Source organism: Hemiscyllium ocellatum, chromosome 1 (genome assembly GCF_020745735.1).
Source record: "Hemiscyllium ocellatum isolate sHemOce1 chromosome 1, sHemOce1.pat.X.cur, whole genome shotgun sequence".
NCBI classification, from domain to species: domain Eukaryota; kingdom Metazoa; phylum Chordata; class Chondrichthyes; order Orectolobiformes; family Hemiscylliidae; genus Hemiscyllium; species Hemiscyllium ocellatum.
In genome coordinates, this window is record NC_083401.1 from 40,432,328 (window position 1) to 40,453,804 (window position 21,477).

At 40.5% G+C, this 21,477-nt stretch overlaps 1 protein-coding gene across 2 annotated transcripts in view; it reads right to left on the bottom strand.

Moving 5' to 3' along the window:
• Positions 1-21,477, bottom strand: part of dym (dymeclin) — a 488,802-nt gene that overhangs the window by 185,954 nt on the left and 281,371 nt on the right. For both annotated transcript variants that reach the window (XM_060828960.1, XM_060828953.1), the window contains one exon: positions 1,671-1,776. In XM_060828960.1, coding sequence (XP_060684943.1) covers positions 1,671-1,776 — 106 coding nt within the window. The remainder of the gene's footprint in view (positions 1-1,670; positions 1,777-21,477) is intronic.

A 21,477-nucleotide genomic window follows, 5' to 3' on the forward strand; every position in this document is an offset into this window, starting at 1 on the left:
CAACTGGCATACAAATAAACAAATAATACAAATAAACTTCTGCCATTCTGTTCAGACTGCTCAACTCATGTCCAATTCCAGAACACACATCTCTTTCTCACCTGTGAAATGACGCAAGATAACATTCACAGTGATAGCAGAAAAGTACCAGGAAAATTTATATGTCACCTCAGTTAACAGCAGTTTCTCAATTTGTGTGAAATCCCACCTTACAATAATTTAATCTCTCTGCTTCTTAAAAACGTAATACACGTGATCAAAGCACAGCACTATTCTACATTTACATTTCAAGTACTATGTCCAGGTCCATTCTCGAGAAACAAGGGTGGATGTAGTAGAGGAAAGAGCCACAGCGTCTATCTGTAAAATAAAGCTATGAGGAGTAAGCTTTACAGCCTGGAAGAAAGATACACAAGAATCCCCACAGTGAGGAAGCCGGTGATTTCACCCAGTGAGTCCACACTGATCCAGGCACAACTCCTTTTACCCCATCCCTGTAACCCTGCATTTCCCATGGCTAGCCTGCAGATCCCTAAACACAATGAGCAATTTAGCATGGCCAATCCACTTAACCAGAATATCTGTGGACTTTGGACAGCATAAGAGATGGTCTTAGAGATATTACAGTAAAGCTAATCTATAATACTATGTTAACTTAAGCTGTGAAAATAGGACAAGGTGGTACAGTTTCCAAATTGCTGTAAGCAACTTTAAGAATTATTACAGGAAGTTCTTCGCCAGGAAGTGCCAATATGTGGAATGAACTACAGACAAGAATTGCTCAAAATTTTTGAAAGCATTTTAAAAATAAAATGTTGCAATAGGTGAGCTAAAGGATTGCCCTGAGTGAATGTGTCAGGATGAATTGAATAGCCTTCCTCAACTGAAAGTAACTATTAACAATGTTAATTAGGTTTCCTTGGAAACCAGAGTGAAAGTTTCAGTTAGCCTGTAGATCGGTAAACTAATGTGCATCTAAGCATGTGACTATTATGACTTGGAGATTTCTTACTGTTTTTATCCCCTTATGTATATTATTCCCACACACTCACTAAAGATATTGAGGAAGCTTTACAGAAACTAAATATACAGGCATGCTGCACGTGAATTAGGAAGTTGAGAGCAAGGTGGAAAAATCAGGAGATTCAAGAAAAAAAAAATCAGAAGCAGTAATTGTGAATTATGCAATGATATATCCAAAAGACCAATAAAATTAATTGAAGTTAAACCTGACAAATTTCTGCAGAAATAATAGTTCTTCAGACAAGACGTCTGATCTATGTGTTCAACTAATAAAAAGGTGGCTCAGTCTAAAATGCAATAACTAGTTGGTAAATTAACAATTCTGTAATATCAGAAGTAATTTAAAATGCTGAAAATATATGACAGATCAATCAATTTCTGAAAATAAAAGATAACAGTCATTCAAGTGAAAGTCTGCAGTGCTGATGAAGCATCTCAACTGTTTCTTTTTCAGATGCTGAACCAATATATTTAATCAATTTCAAATTGAATGTTTGAGTCCTGTAATATAAGAACAGTTTTGTATAACTTCTTCTGAAGTTCATGCTGGTACAAACCATTTAGCTTAAGCCATTTCTAAATCATTACTGATGTGGCAATGTTCAGCTTTGTGAAAAGTAAAATAGAGGTTAGATTTATAGACTTACATAATCGGGCACTGGTGAATTTTCTTCTGCACCAACGGGACCCCTCAGTGACTGCGTGGCTTGTTCCAGAACCTTATTGTGCTTTTTTGATAGCAGAGCAAACAAACTAAAAAAAGGACAGTAATAATTAAAAGAAAATACATCGCGTTTTCATTTTAATTTAATCATTAAAAATGTAATAATTCGATCATCAGACATTTGAGGATATTTTAAATGGAAGGTTATTGCCCCTGACTCATTTTGAATGCCTACCATTTAAAAATTAAAGCAGATAACTTTTAAAAAAAACAAGTTGGAAAATCCCAGAGGGATAAAACTTAACTTCTTTTTCTAAACGTAAGCATATTCAGTAACCCAAGTGCAGCTAACTTCAAGCCAAGTTTTTAAGAAACACAAAATTAGATTCTTACAAAGCTCAATTTTCCCTTTGCATGGGAATTATACAGTCTATACTGAATCTATTACAAAGCATGCAGTTGCGTATAATTATTTCCTTCTGATCGTAATTATTTTTCCTAAACATATTTTCATTTTACCACACATGTAGGGCTAGGGGACAGATTTTTCAGTTACTAATTTGCAGTTACTTACTTACCACCCAGAAGTTACTTTTATATTGAAGGATGTTAGAAGAGTCACAACCACATATTCCCAAACACAAATGCAAAGTATAAAGCAAGTCAACAATATGACCATCTGATTGCTTGGTGGGTGAACAAATTCTGTAAAGCTTATAACCAGACCGATTGAAATGCTCAGCTGCAGCTGTGGTACTCCAGGCCTGCTATAGTTATCTACCAAAATTACTCATTTCAATCATGGCAGTGCTACAAGTGTGACAATTGGATTCCTGCATTGTTAGCAGGGATAGAGAATTTGTCAGGTTTTCCTCCACTATGGATTACGACAGGTTGGAATTGCTGTTATGACCTCGATAATAAAACAGTCCTTTCAATACTTACTGCCGGAGCTACAGAATGGACGCTTGCACAATATTAAATAGAACTCAATTCCGAAGGAACAATAACCCCAAGCTTAAGTTTGTACCTCACAAGAGAAAAAAATATGAAGTGCAACAAACCATATGCACAAGAGTCAAATCACATCAGAAATCAAATTATCCAAGTTTGTTCCACATGGAGGTTTAGTACAGGAGTGAAAATATTGGGAAAGTGTATACAATTTCAAATTTGACACAAAACACACAAAGCTGTGAAAATAAGTTTGTGAATTCATACATATCAGAAAATATAAACTGTTCATTTAGCCTGTCCCATCCAGGCCTAGTACAGCCTATGTGCATTGTCAATGTATCTAGTCTGCTGGCATGACATGCATCCACACTGTACTGGGACAGTCACACAGGGCTAGGCATGCCAGTTAGAATGCCTAACGTTTACTTTATCAAAGTAATTTTTCTCTGGACATTTGAAACTGAGGTATGCTGTCATGTCAGTCAAAGAAAGCACCACAAAGAACCTCTAAAGGCCTCACTTTGAAAGTTTGATATTGACTGAAGTCCTGAGGGGAGCTCATCTGCCACCTATCTACCCAATCCACCACATCCTTCTAAAGTACTACCCTATCCTCCTCACAGTTGTAATTCTTCCAAATTTTGTTTAATTTGCAAACTGTGAAATTGTCCACTGCACATTAAGATCTAGATCATTACATATCAGGAAAAGCAAGGACACAAATAACTACTGGGGAATTTCATTACAAACCTTCCTCCAGCCTGAAAAATATTCATTGACCATTGCTGCTTCCTACAGTCAATTTTATGCCCATGTTGCAGACAATCAAAAAGGTCGCAACCTCCTTCAAAACCAAATGCATATCAGAGGTAGAGAGAAAACGTGAGAAGAAATCCCATTCAGAAACTCATCCAAAACTCAGCGGTCTCCTATATCCTGTCCAATGTGCAGCAGAACCTTCTGGGTCCATATCAGTCTTAGTTTATGGCTAAATACTCAATGAAACCCCGCCAGACATTTGAAAATGCACCACAGTCTGTTTCGTATAGACTCATGACAATTGCAATATTTCACCTCTGCATAGGAAGACAAATAAGGTCTTACATTAAAAATAACACTCAGAATAAAGGAGGGGTTCTGGTTGAATCCCTCATCCATGCGTAGTTAGTTGGTCTCAGCCAAGACTGCATAAGTGCTACTATAATTTACAAGAAGATGCTAGACTAGGGAAGCGAAAAATGATCAAGTTTTCCTGTTCTGTATTATTATTCAGTGCTGCTTGCCGGAGAACATTCAGTACAAACATTGAATGAAATTAAAATCAGACAACACTGTGATGCCCCATGAAAAACAACCATCTGATAGTGGCTTGTAAATTTGCTTTTGTTTGTGATTTCCAGTATCTGCAATTCTTTGTTTTTTTTGTACAAATTAATGATTGGTTACTGCTCTTCATGAACCTTGAACCAAGAAATAGATGTAGAACTTTAGGAAAGAGGACATTTGCTGAATAAACATTTTTTAAAAAACTAATCTGGATTACTACAAATCAAAATAATGTTGTTAGTATACTAACATTGATTTAAGAGAAAAACAGGAAACTCTCACACTATAATTTAAAACATTGTGTAACATTTGAAATTTTCAAAAAGGTAAAGATATAAAATTATGAGGGGCATGGATAGGGTAAATAGGCAAAGGCTTTTTCCTGGGGTCAGGGACTCTAGAACTAGAGGGCATAGGTTTAGGGTGAGGGGAGAAAGATATAAAAAGAGACCTAAGGGGCAACTTTTTCACACAGAGGGTGGTACAGGTATGGAATGAGCTGCCAGAGGATGTGGTGGAGGCTGGTACAATTACAACATTTAAGAGGCACTTGGATGGGTATATGAATAGGAAGGGTTTGGAGGGATATGGGCCGGGTGCTGGCAGGTGGGGCTAGATTGGGTTGGGATATCTAGTTGGCATGGAGGGGTTGGACCGAAGGGTCTATTTCCATGCTATACATCTCTATGACTCTATATAAATGGGCTGGCACAGAGGCAACATAGATATCTGATAACTCTTCTTTGTGCAAACAGTTCAAATTTTTTGTTAGAAAGTTTCTGAGATAAAAATATTACTCAAATGTTAGCTGCTGACTAACAGTAATTAGATAAGCTATTTTCAAGGGAAGCCAAGGCCTGAAATAAAATTCATAAATTAACAATTTCAATGTTAACGCAAGCTGAATGAAATATCTGTTTAGATATGTTCCTTTGGGTCACAGTAAATAAACTGGATTTGCACATGTCCAATGGCCTCAAAATTAATGGTATGCTAATTTGCTGATCTAAGCCAGGAGCGAGTACACTACAATGGCCTCAAGACAAATGACATGCAGGAGTATGTTTAGGGAAGAAATCACGTAAGTGTTATGGGGGGGCAGAAGGAAGCCATTTAGCCCATTTTGTCTGCAAGGCTCTTTAAATGAGCATCAATCTCCTACTATATCCACACCATTACACATTTTGTTATCTAAGTAATCACTCAATGCCCTCTTGAACATCTCATTTGAACCTGCCTTCACCACAATTCTAGGCAGGGCATACCTTAAGATATCTTTCATACCTTAACGACTGAGTATAAAAGACTTTCCTCACTTCAGCCTTGCTTCTTTGGCATAACCAAGCCCTTTTAGGAGAGTCACACTTTTGACCTGTCCATCAGATTTCCTCAAAGCCTTCTTCTCTGCAAAGAGAACAGTCCCAAACTCTTCAATCGATCCTCATAACTGAAGTTCCTCATTGTTGAAACCATTCTTGTAAAACACCAACGCTCTCTCCAATGTGTTCACGTTCCTCACATGAGGGGACCCAGAACTGTAAACAATACTACAACTGAGGTTTAACGAGTATCTTATACAAATTCAACACCACCATCTTGCTCTTGTACTCTCTGCTCTATTAATAAAGCAAAGGATAGTCCACACCTTACTTAAAGCACTCTAACTTCCTTGCCACATCCAATAATCTGTGTACGTAATAAACCTAGCCCACACTGGTCCTGGACCTCTTTCAGAGCTGTCCCTCATATTTCACACTTTCTATCAATGGTCTTCCCAACAAAATACATCAGTTTTATATAAATGATTTGGATGTGAACATAGGAGGTATAGTTAGTAAGTTTGCAGATGACACCAAAATTGGAGGTGTAGTGGACAGCGAAAAAGGTTACCTCAGAGTACACAGAGATCTGGATTAGATGGGCCAATGGGCTGAGAAGTGGCAGATGGAGTTTAATTTAGATAAATGGAAGGTGCTGCATTTTGGGAAAACAAATCAGAGAAGGACTTGAACACTTAACTGGGGAGTGTTGCCGAACAAAGAGACCTTGGTGTGCAGATTCATAGTTACTTGAGAGTAGATAGGATAGTGAAGGCAGCATTTGGTATGCTTTCCTTTATAGGTCAGAGCATTGAGTATAGGAGTTGGGAGGTCATGTTGCGACATTGGTTAGGCCACTTGTGTATTTCTGGTGTCCTTCTATAAGAGCATTGTGAAACGTGAAAGAGTTCAGAAAAGATTAACAAGGATGTTGCCAGGGTTGGAGGGTTTAAGCCAGAGGGAGAGGCACAATAAGCTGGAGCTGTTTTCCTGGGAGCATGGGAGGTTGAGAGGTGACCTTATAGAGGTTTAAAAAATCATGGGGAGTGTGGATAAGGTAAATAGACAAGGTCTTTTTCTTGGGGTTGGCGAGTCCAAGACTAGAAGACACAGGTTTAGGGTGAGAGGGAAAAGACTTAAAAGGGACTTAAGGGGCAACTTTTTCATGCAAAGGGTGGTATGTGCTTGGAATGAAGTATCAGAGGAAGTGGTGGAGACTGGTACAATGACAACATTTAAAAGGCATCTGGAAGGGTATATGAATAGGAAGGGTTTGGAGGGAAAGGGACCAAGTGCTGGCAAACCGGACTAGATTAAGTTAGGATATTTGGTCGGCATGGATGAGTTTGATCGAGAGGTCTATTTCCGTGGCTATACATCTCTATAACTCACGCTTCTGTGCATTGAAACTCATCTCCCACCTATCTATCTGCCCTTTCCACCAGCTTGTCCATGCCCTTCTGAAGTTCCAAACTGTCCTCCACACAGTTGGCAAGTTTTTTTTATCATCTGCAAACTTTGAAATTGCCCACCGAACAATAAGATCTAGATCATTAATATATATTAGGAATAGCAAAGACCCCAATACCAATGCTGGGGAGCTTCACAAAAAAACCTTCATCTCACTTGAAAAATATTCATTAACCGTTGCTCCGTTTCTTGTCCTGTACCAATATTGTATCAGGTTTGTAATGACACTTTTACTTAATCCATCTATAACTTTTCTCACAAGTGTGTTGTGGGGAAATGCATCAAAAGTCTTGTGAAAGTCCATACATGCGTCATCAACAGTATTACCCTCACCAAGCCTTTCTATTGCCTCTTCAAAAGATGGTAAGTGGCTTGGATGGAAATTGCAGGTGGTGGTGTTCACATGTGTATGCTGCCCTTGTCCTTCTTGATGAAAGTAGTTATGGGTCTGGAAGGTGTTAAGGAACTTTTCTACAGTGTATCTTGCAGATAGTGCACACTTTACTAGTGAGGAGGAGGGAGTGGATGCTTGTGGAAGTGGTAACAATCAAGTGAGCTGCTTGTCTTGGATGGTGAAGCTTCAGTGTTGCTGGAGCTGCACCCATCCAGGCAAGTGGGGAGTATTCCATCATACTCCTGATGTGTGCTTTGTAGATAATGGACAGGCTTTGGGGAGTCAGGAAGTGAGTTACTCATCACAGTAATCATTGCCTCTAACCTGCTCTTGTAGCCACTGCTTTTAGTGACCAGTCCAGCTGAGGTTCTGGTCAATGGTAATCTCCAGGATGTTGATAGCAGGGGATTCAGTGATTGTAATGCCAATGAATGTCAAGAGGCAGTGGCTAGATATTCTCTTATTGGAGATGGTCATTGCCTGACATTTGTGTGACATGAATGTTACTTGCCATTTGTCAGTCCAAGCCTGGATATTTCCCAAATCTTGTTGCTTTTGAACGTGATTGCTTCAGTATGTGAGGAATTGTGAATGGTGCTAAACATTGTACAATCATTGGCGAACATCCCCACGCCTGACTTGTGATGGAGTAAAATTCATTAATAAAGCAACTGAGGAACTACCCTGAGGAACCCCTGCACAGATGTCATAGAGCTCAGATGACTGACTTCCAACAACTACAAATATTTTCCTTTGTGGTAGGTAGGACTCCAATCAGCAGCGAGTTTTCCCTCAAAACTCTGATTTCAGTTTTGCTAGGACTCCTTGATGCTACACACATTCAAATGCAGTCTCGATATCACTTTACTGATGATCAAGATCAGGCTTACAGGGTGGTTATTGGCTGGTTTGGACTGCCCCACTTATTATGTACTGGAAATAACAGAGCAATTTTCCATATTGTCATGTATACACAGATTTCGTAAATGGATTGGAACAGCTCAGGAAGTAGAAGGTTCTGAAGCACAAGTCTTTACTACTATTGCTGGAATGTTGTTTCTTGATATCGCATGAAGTGAATTGAATTGACTGAAGACTGGTATCTGTGATGCTGAATGAATCCTGGAGCAACCCATTCACTTGGTACTTCTGGCTGAAGACTGCTACAAGTACATCAGCCTTGTCTTTTGTATTGATGATTGAGCTTTTCCATCATTAATGGTGGGGATATTTGTGGAGCCTTCTCCAATGAATTGTTTAATTGTTCACCACCATTCGTGACTGGATGTGGCAGAACTACAGTATTTAGGTCAGATCTGATGGTTGTGGGATCACTTAGCTCTGTCTATCATTTGCAGCAAATGAGGCATTTCTTTTTGGTAGCTTCACCAAGTTGACACTTCATTTTTAGGTATGCCTCGTGTTGCTCCTGGCATGCCCTCCTGCACAGTATATTGAACTCTGACGATCCTGACTTGATGCTAAAGGTTGATTGGGGATATGCCAGGTCATGAGGTTGCAGATTGCGCTGGCAAGCAATTCTGCTGTTGATGGCCCATAGCACTTGATGAATGCCCAATCTTGAATTGCTTCGTCTGTTTTGAAGTCTTCCCCATTTGGCAGGGTGATAGTGCCACACAACACAATAAAGGGTACTCTTGATGTAAAGGAGGGACCTCATCTCTGAAAAGACTGCGTAGTGGTCACTCTTCCCTATACTGTCATGGACAGATGATTTACAGTTGGCAGATTACTAAGGATGAGGTCAAGTCTGGCTTTTCCTCCTGTTGGTTCCCTCAACACTTGCTGCAGACTCAGTCTAGCAGTTATGCTCTTTCAGACTTAACCAGCTCAATTAGTAATACTGCTTACACAGGTTGGAGGTGGACATTGAACTCCCCCATCCAGAATACATTTTATACCCTTGCCACACGCAGAGCTTCCTCTGAATGTAGTTTAATTTGGAAACACCCCTGTCAGGTATATGCTTCCCAACGGGACTAATCGGGACGTGTCAATTCTCTAGCCCAAGTCAGTCACTTGGGGTGTCTAGAACACACATCGGTTCCGATCTCATATGAGAAGCAGCTGGTTCAGTTACCACCGATTGTAGTAAAAAGCTCAGGCCCAAGCTTAATGGGGTGAAATTCATTGAAAAAAATTCACCTAAATTGGCTCAATGCTTTTTGATTACAAAATGGCTGCTTCTCATGAGATCGGAACCAAATTTATACCCTTAATCTGTATGGATTCCTAGGCATAGGTTCTCAGTCTTGAGCAAACTTAAGCGTTTGAGTCCAGAGCAATTTTCTTCAGGAGCACACTGGTTTCTCGTTGTCATTGAAATAGCTCCATAGAGGTTGGTATCCCATCACCAAATCAGCCTTTATTTTCACGTGGATCCACAATCACAAGAGGAGAGAGTTTTCCAGTATTTTCACATAAGTAGCACTGAAGGAATTGTGCTATACTGTATTTCCAAATCGGGATGGTGAGTCACTTGGAAGGGATCAAGGGATTGTCCCCATATATCTGCAGTACTTATCCTTCTAGATGGTAGTGGTCATGGGTTTGTAAGGTGTCGTTAAAGGACGCTTGGTGAAATTCTGCACTGCATCTTGTAGATGGTACACAATGTTTCTACTGAGCATCAAAGGTGAAAGGAATGGATGGATGGGTTAGAGTTAAATCCCAACCCAGCAAGCTGCTTTGTACTAGATGTTGGTCAGCTTCTTCAGCATTGATGGAGCTTCACTCACCCATTTAAGTGGGAATATTTCATCACACCCCTGACTTGTGACTTGCAAATGGTGGACAATGTTTGAGAAGTAAGGATGTGAGTTATGCCTGGCAAGATTCATAGCCTCTGACTTGTTCTTTTAGCCATACTATTTAGATGGCTAGACCACTTTAGTTTCTGGTCAAAGATCATCCCGAAATATTGACAGTGGGCGATACAACAATGATACAACCAGTGAATTTAAAGGGTTGATGTTAGATTCTCCCTTGTTTGAATTGTTCATTGCTTGGCAATTGTTACTTGCCACGCGTGAGCTCAAACCTGGATCATTCTCCAGGTGCTGGTACATTGTGGTATAGACTGATTCAGTGTTTGAGGAGTTTTGAAGGTGCTGAATATTGTTTACTGAAGACTGCACATCTCCATTTCTGATTTTATGAAAGACAGAAGTTTATTAAGGAAGGTGAAGATGTTTGGGCCTAGGGCATGCTTCTGAGGAACTCCTATAGGGATGTACTAGAACTGAGATGACTGACCTTTAATAACCACAACCGGCTTCCTTTGTGCCAGGTATGACTCCAACAATGAAGAGTTTTCTTCAGATTCCCCTTGACTACGGTTCCTTGATGGAGAAAGTGAGGACTGCAGATGCTGGAGATCAGAGCTGAAAATGTGTTGCTGGAGATCAGAGCTGAAAATGTGTTGCTGGAAAAGTGCAGCAGGTCAGGCAGCATCCGAAGAGCAGGAGAATCGACGTTTCGGGCATGAACCCTTCATCAGGATTGAGGAAAGTGTGCCAAGTGGGCTAAGATAAAAGGTAGGGAGGAGGGACTTGGGGGAGGGGCGTTGAAAATGTGATAGGTGGAAGGAGGTCAAGGTGAGGGTGATAGGCCGGAGTGGGGGTGGGGGCGGAGAGGTCAGGAAAAAGATTGCAGGTTAGGAAGGCGGTGCGGAGTTCGAGGGATTTGACTGAGACAAGGTGGGGGGAGGGGAAATGAGGAAACTGGAGAAATCAAGGTTCATCCCTTGTGGTTGGAGGGTTCCTAGGCGGAAGATGAGGCGCTCTTCCTCCAGCCGTCGTGTTGCTATGGTCTGGCGATGGAGGAGACCAAGGACCTGCATGTCCTTGGCGGAGTGGGAGGGGGAGTTGAAGTGTTGAGTCACGGGGTGGTTGGGTTAATTGGTCCAGGTGTCCCAGAGGTGTTCCCTGAAACGTCCCTCAAGTAGGCGGCCTGTCTCCCCAATGTAGAGGAGGCCACATCGGGTGCAGCGGATGCAGTAAATGATGTATGTGGAGGTGCAGGTGAATTTGTGGCTGATATGGAAGGATCCCTTGGGGCCTTGGAGGGAAGTAAGGGGGGGCGGGGGGAGGTGTGGGCGCAAGTTTTGCATTTCTTGTGGTTGCAGGGGAAGGTGCCGGGAGTGGAGGTTGGGTTGGTGGGGGGGGGGGGTGTGGACCTGACGAGGGAGTCACGGAGGGAGTGGTTTTTCGGAACGCTGATAGGGAAGGGGAGGGAAATATATCTCTGGTGGTAAGGTCCATTTGGAGGTCAGCTCTTTGGTCCATGTTTGAACCAACGCTGTAAGGTTAAGAGCTGACTGGTTCTGGCAGAACCCCATGTGATCACCAGTGAGTGGGTTACTGCTTACTAAGTGCTGTTCAATATTTTTAAGATATTAATAGAAAAACATCGGGTTGATAAAAATAAACTTTTCCCACTGGTTGGAGATCCTAAAACTAGGGGGATTCGTCTGAGAATTAGAGACAAACATTCAGGACAGATGTTAGAAAGCAGTTCTACACACAAAAGGTGGTAGATATTTGGAACGCTCTTCCAAAAATGGTAGCGGATGCCGGATCAATTGTTAATGGTAAATCAGAGATAATATCTTTGCTTGACAAAAAATTAAGGGATAAGGGCCAAAGGCAGGTACATGGATTCAGGCCACAAATCAGCCAAGATCTCATGGAATGGTGGGCAGCTTCAGAGGCTGAATGGACTACTCCTGTTCCTATATGTATAAGGTTAAGAGAGACATGAACAGGATGGACAAGAAGCAGCTGTTCCCCTTCGTTAAGGACAAATTACAAGGGGGCATAATTTTCAAATTTAGTACAAGAGATTTAGAGGATTTGAGGAAAAGTTTTCTTCACCCAGAGGTTGTGGGAGTCTGGAATGCATTGCCTGGGAGGATAACAGAGGTGGGCAACTTCACAGCCTTTAAAAAGGTATATGAATGAGCACGTGAAATGTCATTGCATTCAAGGTTTATGGATAGAAAAGGAGAATAGTGTAGAAAGGTCAGTGCAGACCCTGAAGGGCCTCTCTGTGCTCATTGACTTTTTAAAATTTTTACTTTAATTTTGATATGGACTAAATTGGAAAAAAAAATACTTACAGAGAAAGATGATAGAAGGAACTGCTGTGTGTTTAAAGAGCAAGTTACTAAAATTCATTGAAGGTCATGTTATAGTGTGGCTTTGTAAGCAGTGGAAGAAGATTAAGAGGAGGCAGAGCACCAACGTGTGAATACAAAGTGTGATTAAGCCTGCACTAAGTACCGGTTTGGTTTGTGCAATTGTGACTAGATGTAGATGGCAACAGTCAGCAGCTTGAATGACAATTCACTGATTGATTCTTGGATAGGTGGATAGCTTGTGGGTGTGAACAATACAGGCAAATATCTTCAGACCTCTTGAAGGGGATGAGGTATGTGTCTCTTTCCCTCTCAAAGAAAATATCTAATGTTAAAGAAAGCCAGTTGTTTTCTACTACCATTGTCTGTGAGATGTTGTTTTAACCAGTAAGTCAGAGCCCTTATAATTTAAAAAATAATTGCTCTGTGCATTCTGTGAAGTAGTGAAATAATCTGAAGGAACTAAAGGTCTTGGGAAACAAATGGAAACTCAAGAGTGAATCCCGAGGACTGGTGCCATTGAAATAATTCCCCTCCATGCGTAACATTTGTTTGGTCTGTATGGGTGCGTAGAACGTTTTAGAAGGAGGTTAGAGTTTACTTTACTGAGTTGTATGATAATAGTTCATAGGTATTTACTTGTGGTTGGATTCTATTTATTTGTAATATAAAGCAGTTCTTCACAAGTAAGAAACACTTTCCATGTTTTAAACCCGAGTATTAGAAAGATAAATTGGGTACTTGGCATAGTCCTGGAATTTTTTTTTAAAAAACCTTTGTGACGATTCCAGGAATATGGAGCTTAATTTCCAAAATGCTACCCCACTGAAGCACTACAAAGCTTGCAGGCTCTTATCGGGATTGACTGTGAAACACAAACAAGTATTTAGGTGTGGTACAGGTAGTTCTTCTATAATGCAAGTGTTGCGTTCTTGTGCAACCTGGTGTTATAGAAAAATCACGTTTTAGAAATAATGCTTAAAGTGTTGGAGATGTAATTGAGTTACTGCCAACATAACATTTTAAAAGTTTGCATTTCATAAAGTGTCCCCAAATGGTCAACTGCATTACTGTGAATTCGCGTTAATGAAATGCATTGTAGCAGAATGACCTGTATTGATAAATGATAAAGGAGAAGAGAACAACAGGCTCCCTACTGCAAATGTGAAATGGTACTGGAAATTGCAAAGGACCACCTGCAGGTGGCAGACTTGTCTTAAGTAAACTTTCAAAATCCAGGTTAATTGAAATGGCAGATAAACTGGAGGTAGTATTTCCTGACAGGGATAGGAAGACAGAAATAATTTAGGTATTAGTACAACACTTGGGTTTACAGGAAACAAAGAGAGACCAGATATTCAGGGTAGTGACACACTGGAGTTGAGTAATATTGATTTATGGTTAAAGTGATTTGAGCATGACAAAAAAATATAAAAAAGCTGGAGATGGAATTCCTCAGAGGAAAAAAAGATAGAGAATGGGAAATAGCAGTAAGAAAATGAGAATTAAAACTGTAGGGGAAAGTGAAGGGGCACAAGAGGTATTAGATGCTGATGCAGGGTCTGCTGGGTTTTCTCTCTGTCTCTTTATCCTAACACCTAAGCTCCACAACTAACACTATGTCTTGTCTGTCAGGTTTAAATACTGGCTTGATGCGAAAATGGAATTTTGGGCTAAAGATCCAGGTAGTTAGGTACTGGTTTTTATGAGATTTATCAATAACATTTGTAGAATTTTGTAAAATATTTTTCGTTAGCAATAAATACTTATACATTGTAATAAATATTTAAACTTTATCATAAGTGTTCATAATAAGTATAGCTCGGGAGAGAAATTTGAGGGACAGGTCAATTGGGAGTTACAGCAACAACTTCACAAATCTCATATCGCATGTTAGTGGCCACAAGTCCCCACTTTGTGTTTGTCCATGTAGTTCTTTCAGAGTCAGTGACAACTGTCTGAGGTGGTTTCCTGGAATAAATGATGCTGTTTAAAAAAAATTGCATTGGCTGCATGAGTTTGTACCTGAGGCATACAGGCAAAAATTTTGGATTTTAAGGAAACAACCTGGGTAAGCAAACACTGAATTTCTCTGGGTTAAAAAAAAATTTGAAACCACCAATGAAGTTCTTGAGAGAGATTGTTCTCTCAGAGGAATTCAAAAACTCTACGTATAAGAACCCAAGTTCAGAACTAAAGGATTGCAACTGCTAGACAGGAAGCAATAATGGCCGACTATTGTGAGCTGATCATTAAATCGAAACCCAATTCCATTATCTTCATAAATTCGAAAGGGATAGGAAGTGGGAGGGTGAAAGGAAGGAAAATAGCCTGGGTAAAGAACGGATAGTTGTAAATGCCTCAAGGTCTCTGCAGATCATCCTGAGGATAGAACTGAAAATCAAAACAGAAGAGTCTGCACTGTTATAAAGTGGGATACATTTGATCAGAATGCAAGAAATTGCAAGGGAATGCTTTAGACTTAAGTGTTCATAAGAATGAGTCTGAAAGGGAACTCGAAAGGAAAATGCCATGGATCATACTTTATCTAAAATTACAACTAAGAAACTATAGACAAACAATTGCTGAGTAGAGAAGAAGGGTTTTTGTCTAAAGTGAAGATATTTCATAACACCATAAGATATAGAAGCAGAACTAGGTCATTCGGCCAATCGAGGCTACTTTGTCAATTGATCACAGCGGATATATTTTGCAATCCCATTCCGCTGCCTGCTACCTGTAATCTTTGGTCTCCTTAGAAATCAAAAACTTTTCTATCTCTGTCTTAAATACACAGTCAATGACTCGACCTCCACAGCAATGAATTCCACTGATTCACCATCCTCTGACTGAAGAAATTCCTCCTCATCTCAATCCTAAAAGGTAACCTCTTCACTGTGAAGCTATGCCCTTGGGTTCCAGTCTCACCTATCAATGATAACATCTACTCTATGTCCAGGCCTCTCAGTATGCTGTAAGTTTCAATCAGACTTCTCTCATCCTTCTAAACTCTACTGGAGTACAGACCCCAAAGTCCTTAAATGCTCTTCATATGGTAAGTTCTTTATCCCCAGGATCATTCTTGGAAACCTCCTCTGAACCCCCTCCAAACCAGGCCATCCTTAGATGTAGAGCCCAAAACTGTCCAAAATATTTCAAATGCTGACAGACCAGAGCCTCATACAGCCTCATCAATACATCCCTGCTCTTGTATTCTAGCCTTCTCTAAATGAATGCTAATTTGCCTTCCTAACTGCCAAATTAACCTGCAGGTTAACATTAAGAGAATTCTGAATAAGATCTCCTTGTGCTTTAGATGCCTGAAGCCTTTCTCCATTTAGAAAATTAGGGCTCTATTCTTCATTGTACAGTGCATAACCTCATACTTTCTATAATTTATACTACAAGAGAAAAAATGTGGTAAGTTGTTAATAACTGAATTCTGATTGGTGAAGGCATTCTCATGGAGAATGCACCAGTAAACAGTTCAGCTTTAGTTTAAATTCAAAAAGGCAAGTTGACTCAAGCACTGTCGTGAGAAAACAGTTGGCTCCAATGTTTTTGTTTCTTTAAATAATGTGCAATACTTGGACATTTTTTTCTCTGTTTGCAGGGGACATGACTCTACATATGAATATATGTAGCTTCTAACAAACATATTGGGATGACAATTGATAATCTTAAATTGGCTGTTAGTGAATTCTTAGTACACTCAAGGTAGCTAATGACATAATCTAATGCTGGGTGCTGTAATTGAGTTTTGCAAGCACAGGCTGATAGAGTATGATTAGTATCTTCCTTTGTCTGAACAGCTAAAGCGGCACAATTCTCCAGCGTTGGGACTTGCAATGTACATATCTGGTATCACTTTAGCACTGAACTTCATTTTCCAATTTCCCATTTGTATGGTAGGCAGAACATGGTTTTGACTTGACTGCAGCATCCTGCCAGTGGAAAATATCACTTCTGTTGCTACTGAAATAATTTCCTGCTGCTCAAAGTTTTGAGCCACGTTACCAATCCAGAATAATTTGAGGTACACCGTGCACTTTTCAGGATAGAAAGTTGGAGCCAGCTGCCTTAGTTTCATTCATGACTTTACATGATACGTGGCCTGCAATTATTTTAGAAGTAGTCCTCATTATCCTGCAAGATTGCTTTGATTTACCCTATTTCAGCACCACATACACACAATGAACAAATGGTTTGGATATATCATGGAGGTATAGGAACATCAATCTATATAATGATCATTGATGGTAGATTTGCCATACACAGAACCCAATAACTTAACTAATATGTGAAGAATAGACAGCTGGTCATATTCCTCTACTTCAAAAGAGAATATGAGCATAGAACTGAGCTCATTAAGGTGCTCATATAAATACTTAAATGCAGTTGCAGAGTCAGACATTGCAAATGTATTAACAACATTTTGAAAATCTGCAAGGGCTAAGAGGTTTGAAATAATTCTGTAGAAAACTGGTTTCATGTTTTTAAAAATTCATTTGTGGGATGTAGGCATCACTGGCTGGCCAGTATTTTCCCTCGTTGTCATGAGAAGGAAACTGAAAAGAATTTTCGTAAGAGCTGGACCTAGAGGAGATCTCTTTGCAGCATCATTTATTTGGGCATACATAGTGGCAGTAGTATTGAATTCAACTGCCCAGATTGATAAATTCATTGGTCCAGTGATATAGATTCAGATGATGGTGATAATATCAATGGCTTCTGATATGTTTACAGCAAACCATTTTTTAATCTTGGAAACAGGAACTTTTCAAAAGGATTTTGAAATATCATTGATAAAAGGTGACTTGAGATTTCAGCTTCACACATCTACACCAATTTGCATTACCATAACCTCTTCATTCCAATCCACTGGAATGGCAAGCAATTCTGTAAAACCCACCAAGAAGGGGAATTGAAGGACTCTCATCTCCTATCCCATTAAGAACATTTAACAGAGACATACCATTGAGACTACTCATATCGAGAGGACGGCCCTGACTAAGATACCTATCCAGACATGAACAAATCAACTCAATATTGAAATACAAGGGAAGTGACTTTGTTTGGATCATTCTGATTACTGCAGAAGACGACTCATTAATAAATCAACCTTTGAGTAGCTTGAGGCCATGTTTTCTCGTTAGGACTGGGTGCAAGCATCCTGAGAAGCTGAAAAAGGAGTCCAGGAAAGAGTGCCTCCCTCACAGTATACTCCACCTGGTAGTTTGAGTCCTGTTTGCTAACTCTAATCATCCAGGAACATACCTGCTGCAGAGATTTCTAAAAAAATTCAACCCAGCTCTATCATCTTCATAGGAACAGTCCATACATCTTTAAATCAGAAGCACTAGTACCACTGAAAGAGTCTCAAGATTTACGGAGTTCCGTTTAAAGTCAGTTGAATCACCAAAGTACAGACTGTATATATTCTTTTTACCTTTTATGGATTCAAACTTGGTTATTCAATCATACTCGAATGATGATCTGCAATTATGTGTTTGCAAAGTTATTTCACGCCACATCTTTGATTACTATCCACCTTGAGAAATTAGCACTGTCTACTGCATCAAAATTTTCACTTGTCAATATACACACTGGGAGTCCTGCAGTTCCACATGCTACAAGATTACTTTATTGAAAGGGTCATTACTAGGGCTCGAGATATCTATTCATTGTGCAAGCTGTTTGTTGAAATAGGGTGCATCGAACTCATTCTGCAAGATAATGGATACCCTGATCTGATAATTTCTTGCTCTATATCATACAAACTCATGAACGTTTTTTGGCTCTGATAAGTGCCTAGACCTTTTATTCAAAAATCTTCACTCAAGGGATGTGGGCATCGCTGGCTAGGCCAGCATTTATTCCCCAACCTTAATTACTCAGAGACAGCTAACAGTCAACCAGATTGTTATGAGCTTACATGTAGGCCAGACCAGTTAAAAACATTAGTGAACCAAATGGATTCTTAACGATTCTTAACAACAATCACCAGTGGTTAGGTGGCTGCCATCAGGCCAACATTTTCCCCTCAGTTTAATTATTCAATTTAAATCCCATTTTGAATTGAATATTGGGTTTCCAATATAAATACCCTGATATTAACCTAAATTCCTGGATTACTAGTCCAGTGACACTATCAGTACCCCAACGCCTCAAGTCTGAGTAACAGCTAAAGCTGTTTAGATTAGACTTACAGTTTCACATTGCTACTATGCAATAATAGCAAGTGGTGTTCACCATTGACAGGATGTCACAAAAATGAAAAGACAAACTGCACAAATGAGTCATAGAACATAGAACAATACAGCACAGAACAGGCCCTTCGGCCCACGAGGTTGCGCCGACCGTGAACTATTCTCAGCGCATCCCCCTACACTATCCCATCATCATCCATGTGCTTATCGAAGAAATGTTTAAATCTCCCTAACGTAGCTGAGTTAACTACATTGGCAGGTAGGGCATTCCACGCCTTCACCACTCTCTGAGTAAAGAACGTGCCTCTGACATCTGTCTTTAACCTATCACCCCTCAATTTGTAGTTATGCCCCCTTGTACAAGCTGACATCATCATCCTAGGAAAAAGACTTTCACTGTCTACCCTATTTAGTCCTCTGATAATCTTGTATGTCTCTATCAAATCCCCTCTTAGCCTTCTTTCCAATGAGAACAGACCCAAGTCTCTCCATCTTTCCTCATAAGACATTCCCTCCAGACCAGGCAACATCCTGGTAAATCTCCTCTGCACCTTTTCCAATGCTTCCACATCCTTCCAGAAATTTGGGGACTAGAACTGTACACAATATCCCAAGTGTGGCCGCACCCATGTTTTGTATAGTTGCAGCATGATATTGCAACTCCGGAACTCAATCCCTCTATGAATGAAACCAAACACACTGTATGCCTTTTTTTACAGAACTATCAACCTGGGTGGCAACTTTCAGGGATCTATGTACATGGACTCCAAGATCCCTCTGCACATCCACACTACCAAGAATCTTTCCATTGAGCCAGTACTCTCCCTTCCTGTTATTCTTCCCACAGTGCATCATCTCACATTTAGCTGCATTGAACTCCATTTGCCACCTCTCAGCCCAATTCTGCAGTTTATCCAAGTCCCCCTGCAACTTGTAACATTCTTCCACACTGTCCACTACTCCACCGACATCAGTGTCATCTGCAAATTTACTAAGCCATCCACCTATGCCTACGTCTAAGTCATTTATAAAAATGACAAACTGCAGTGGTCCCAAAACAGATCCTTGTGGCACACCACTAGTAACTGGGTTCCAGGCTGAATATTTTCCATCAACCACTACTCGCTGCCTTCTTTCAGAAAGCCAGTTTCTAATCCAAACTGCAAAATCACCCTCAATTCCATGCCTCTGCATTTTCTCCAACAGTAAAAAGTGAGGTCTGCAGATGCTGGAGATCAGAGCTGAAAATGTGTGAATGGTAAAAGCACAGCAGGTCAGGCAGCATCCAAGGAACAGGAAATTCGATGTTTCGGGCCGGAGCCCTTCATCAGGGCTCCGGCCCGAAACGTCGAATTTCCTGTTCCTTGGATGCTGCCTGACCTGCTGTGCTTTAACTAGCAACACATTTTCAGCTCTGATCTCCAGCATCTGCAGACCTCACTTTTTACCCGAAGATTTTAACCTACTGTGAATCCTCTTGCAAGGATGCCTTCCTTGAAGAAGCTCTCTTTCTCCCTCTACAAGGATTTCAGTGAGTCTCTCTCTCACTGCACCCCCCAGGTCATCTCCTCTGCACAGAAGCTCTTCACGTTCTCAAACAGACTCGTTACCACAGCCACATCTCCTTCCTCAGCACCTGCCTACGGAACCGACTGATTCCACACGGACTCCGAACTACATTCCAACCAACAAAATTTGGACCCAACCAGGACATTCCTGATGAAGGGCTCCGGCCCGAAACGTCGAATTTCCTGTTCCTTGGATGCTGCCTGACCTGCTGTGCTTTAACCAGCAACACATTTTCAGCCCCGCATTTTCTCCAACATCTTACCATGTGGAACCTTATCAAAGACTTTACTGAAGTCTATGTATACCACGTCAACTGCCCAACCGTCATCTACATGCCTGGTCACCTTCTCAAAAAAAACTCAATGAAGTTTGTGAGATACGACCTGCCCTTGATGAAACCATGTTGACTATCTGAAATCAAATTGTAATATGGTATATGAATTTGAACGCTCGTGAGATGCAACGAATGTGGGTCGTATATTCCAAGAACTGGTGCAGTGTATCAAATAACATATCCATTTGGCGATTTGAAACAGGCAAGGTACTAACAATATCCAATCAGCCTTTGCTTGCAAACTCAAAACCATGTCCAATATTACATGTAATTCTACAGCTGAACAGCATTTGCTATATAAGCCTGAGCATACTAGAAATTACAGTAACAAATTTAAGACTGTCAGCCATGCTCGCAGGTGCAGTGTGCTGTCATGTAATGGAAGCTTCATATCCATACAAAGAATCCTGACCTTTGCAGACAGAAAGAACATGTGCGCACACTGGACCTGTTCCAACTCAACAAAGGTGGTGCGAGCCACTCCTTGATTACGTCTATAGACAATGTCTTGAACAATCAGCATCAACCTGCCTGGTTTAATCTTTAAATAAAGCTTTGCAGTTAACTGTAAGCCATCTTCTAAACTGGCGCATTGTCTATGGAATACCCCAACTAATCAGTTCAATTGCCCAACCAATCAGCACTCTTTTCTCATATAGTATAAATGTTGTTTTCCCTTTGCACTTGTACTTCTTGCAAATTGCTCAAATGAGTGCAAGATGGAAAACTAACAAAAATGCCTTTTTTCAGCAAAACCTTAAGTAATAAATATTCCAACAGGGAATTTGGGGAAAAAACATCTTTACTCAGTAGAATGCGGGACTCCCCACCTAGTTTGGGTGAAGAGCACACGGTGTATTTAAAGGGAAGCGAAATAAGCATGAGGGAGGAAAAAAGAAAAGGATACATTGATAGGTTTAGTTAAAGATAGGTGGCAGGTGGCTTGTTGATGCTTAAACACCAGCAGAAACCGACCCGCCTGTTTCTATCTGCAACCGCTATGCTATACGCCTGGCAAGCTCACACCAGCAATATTTGTTTCTGGATCCAATCA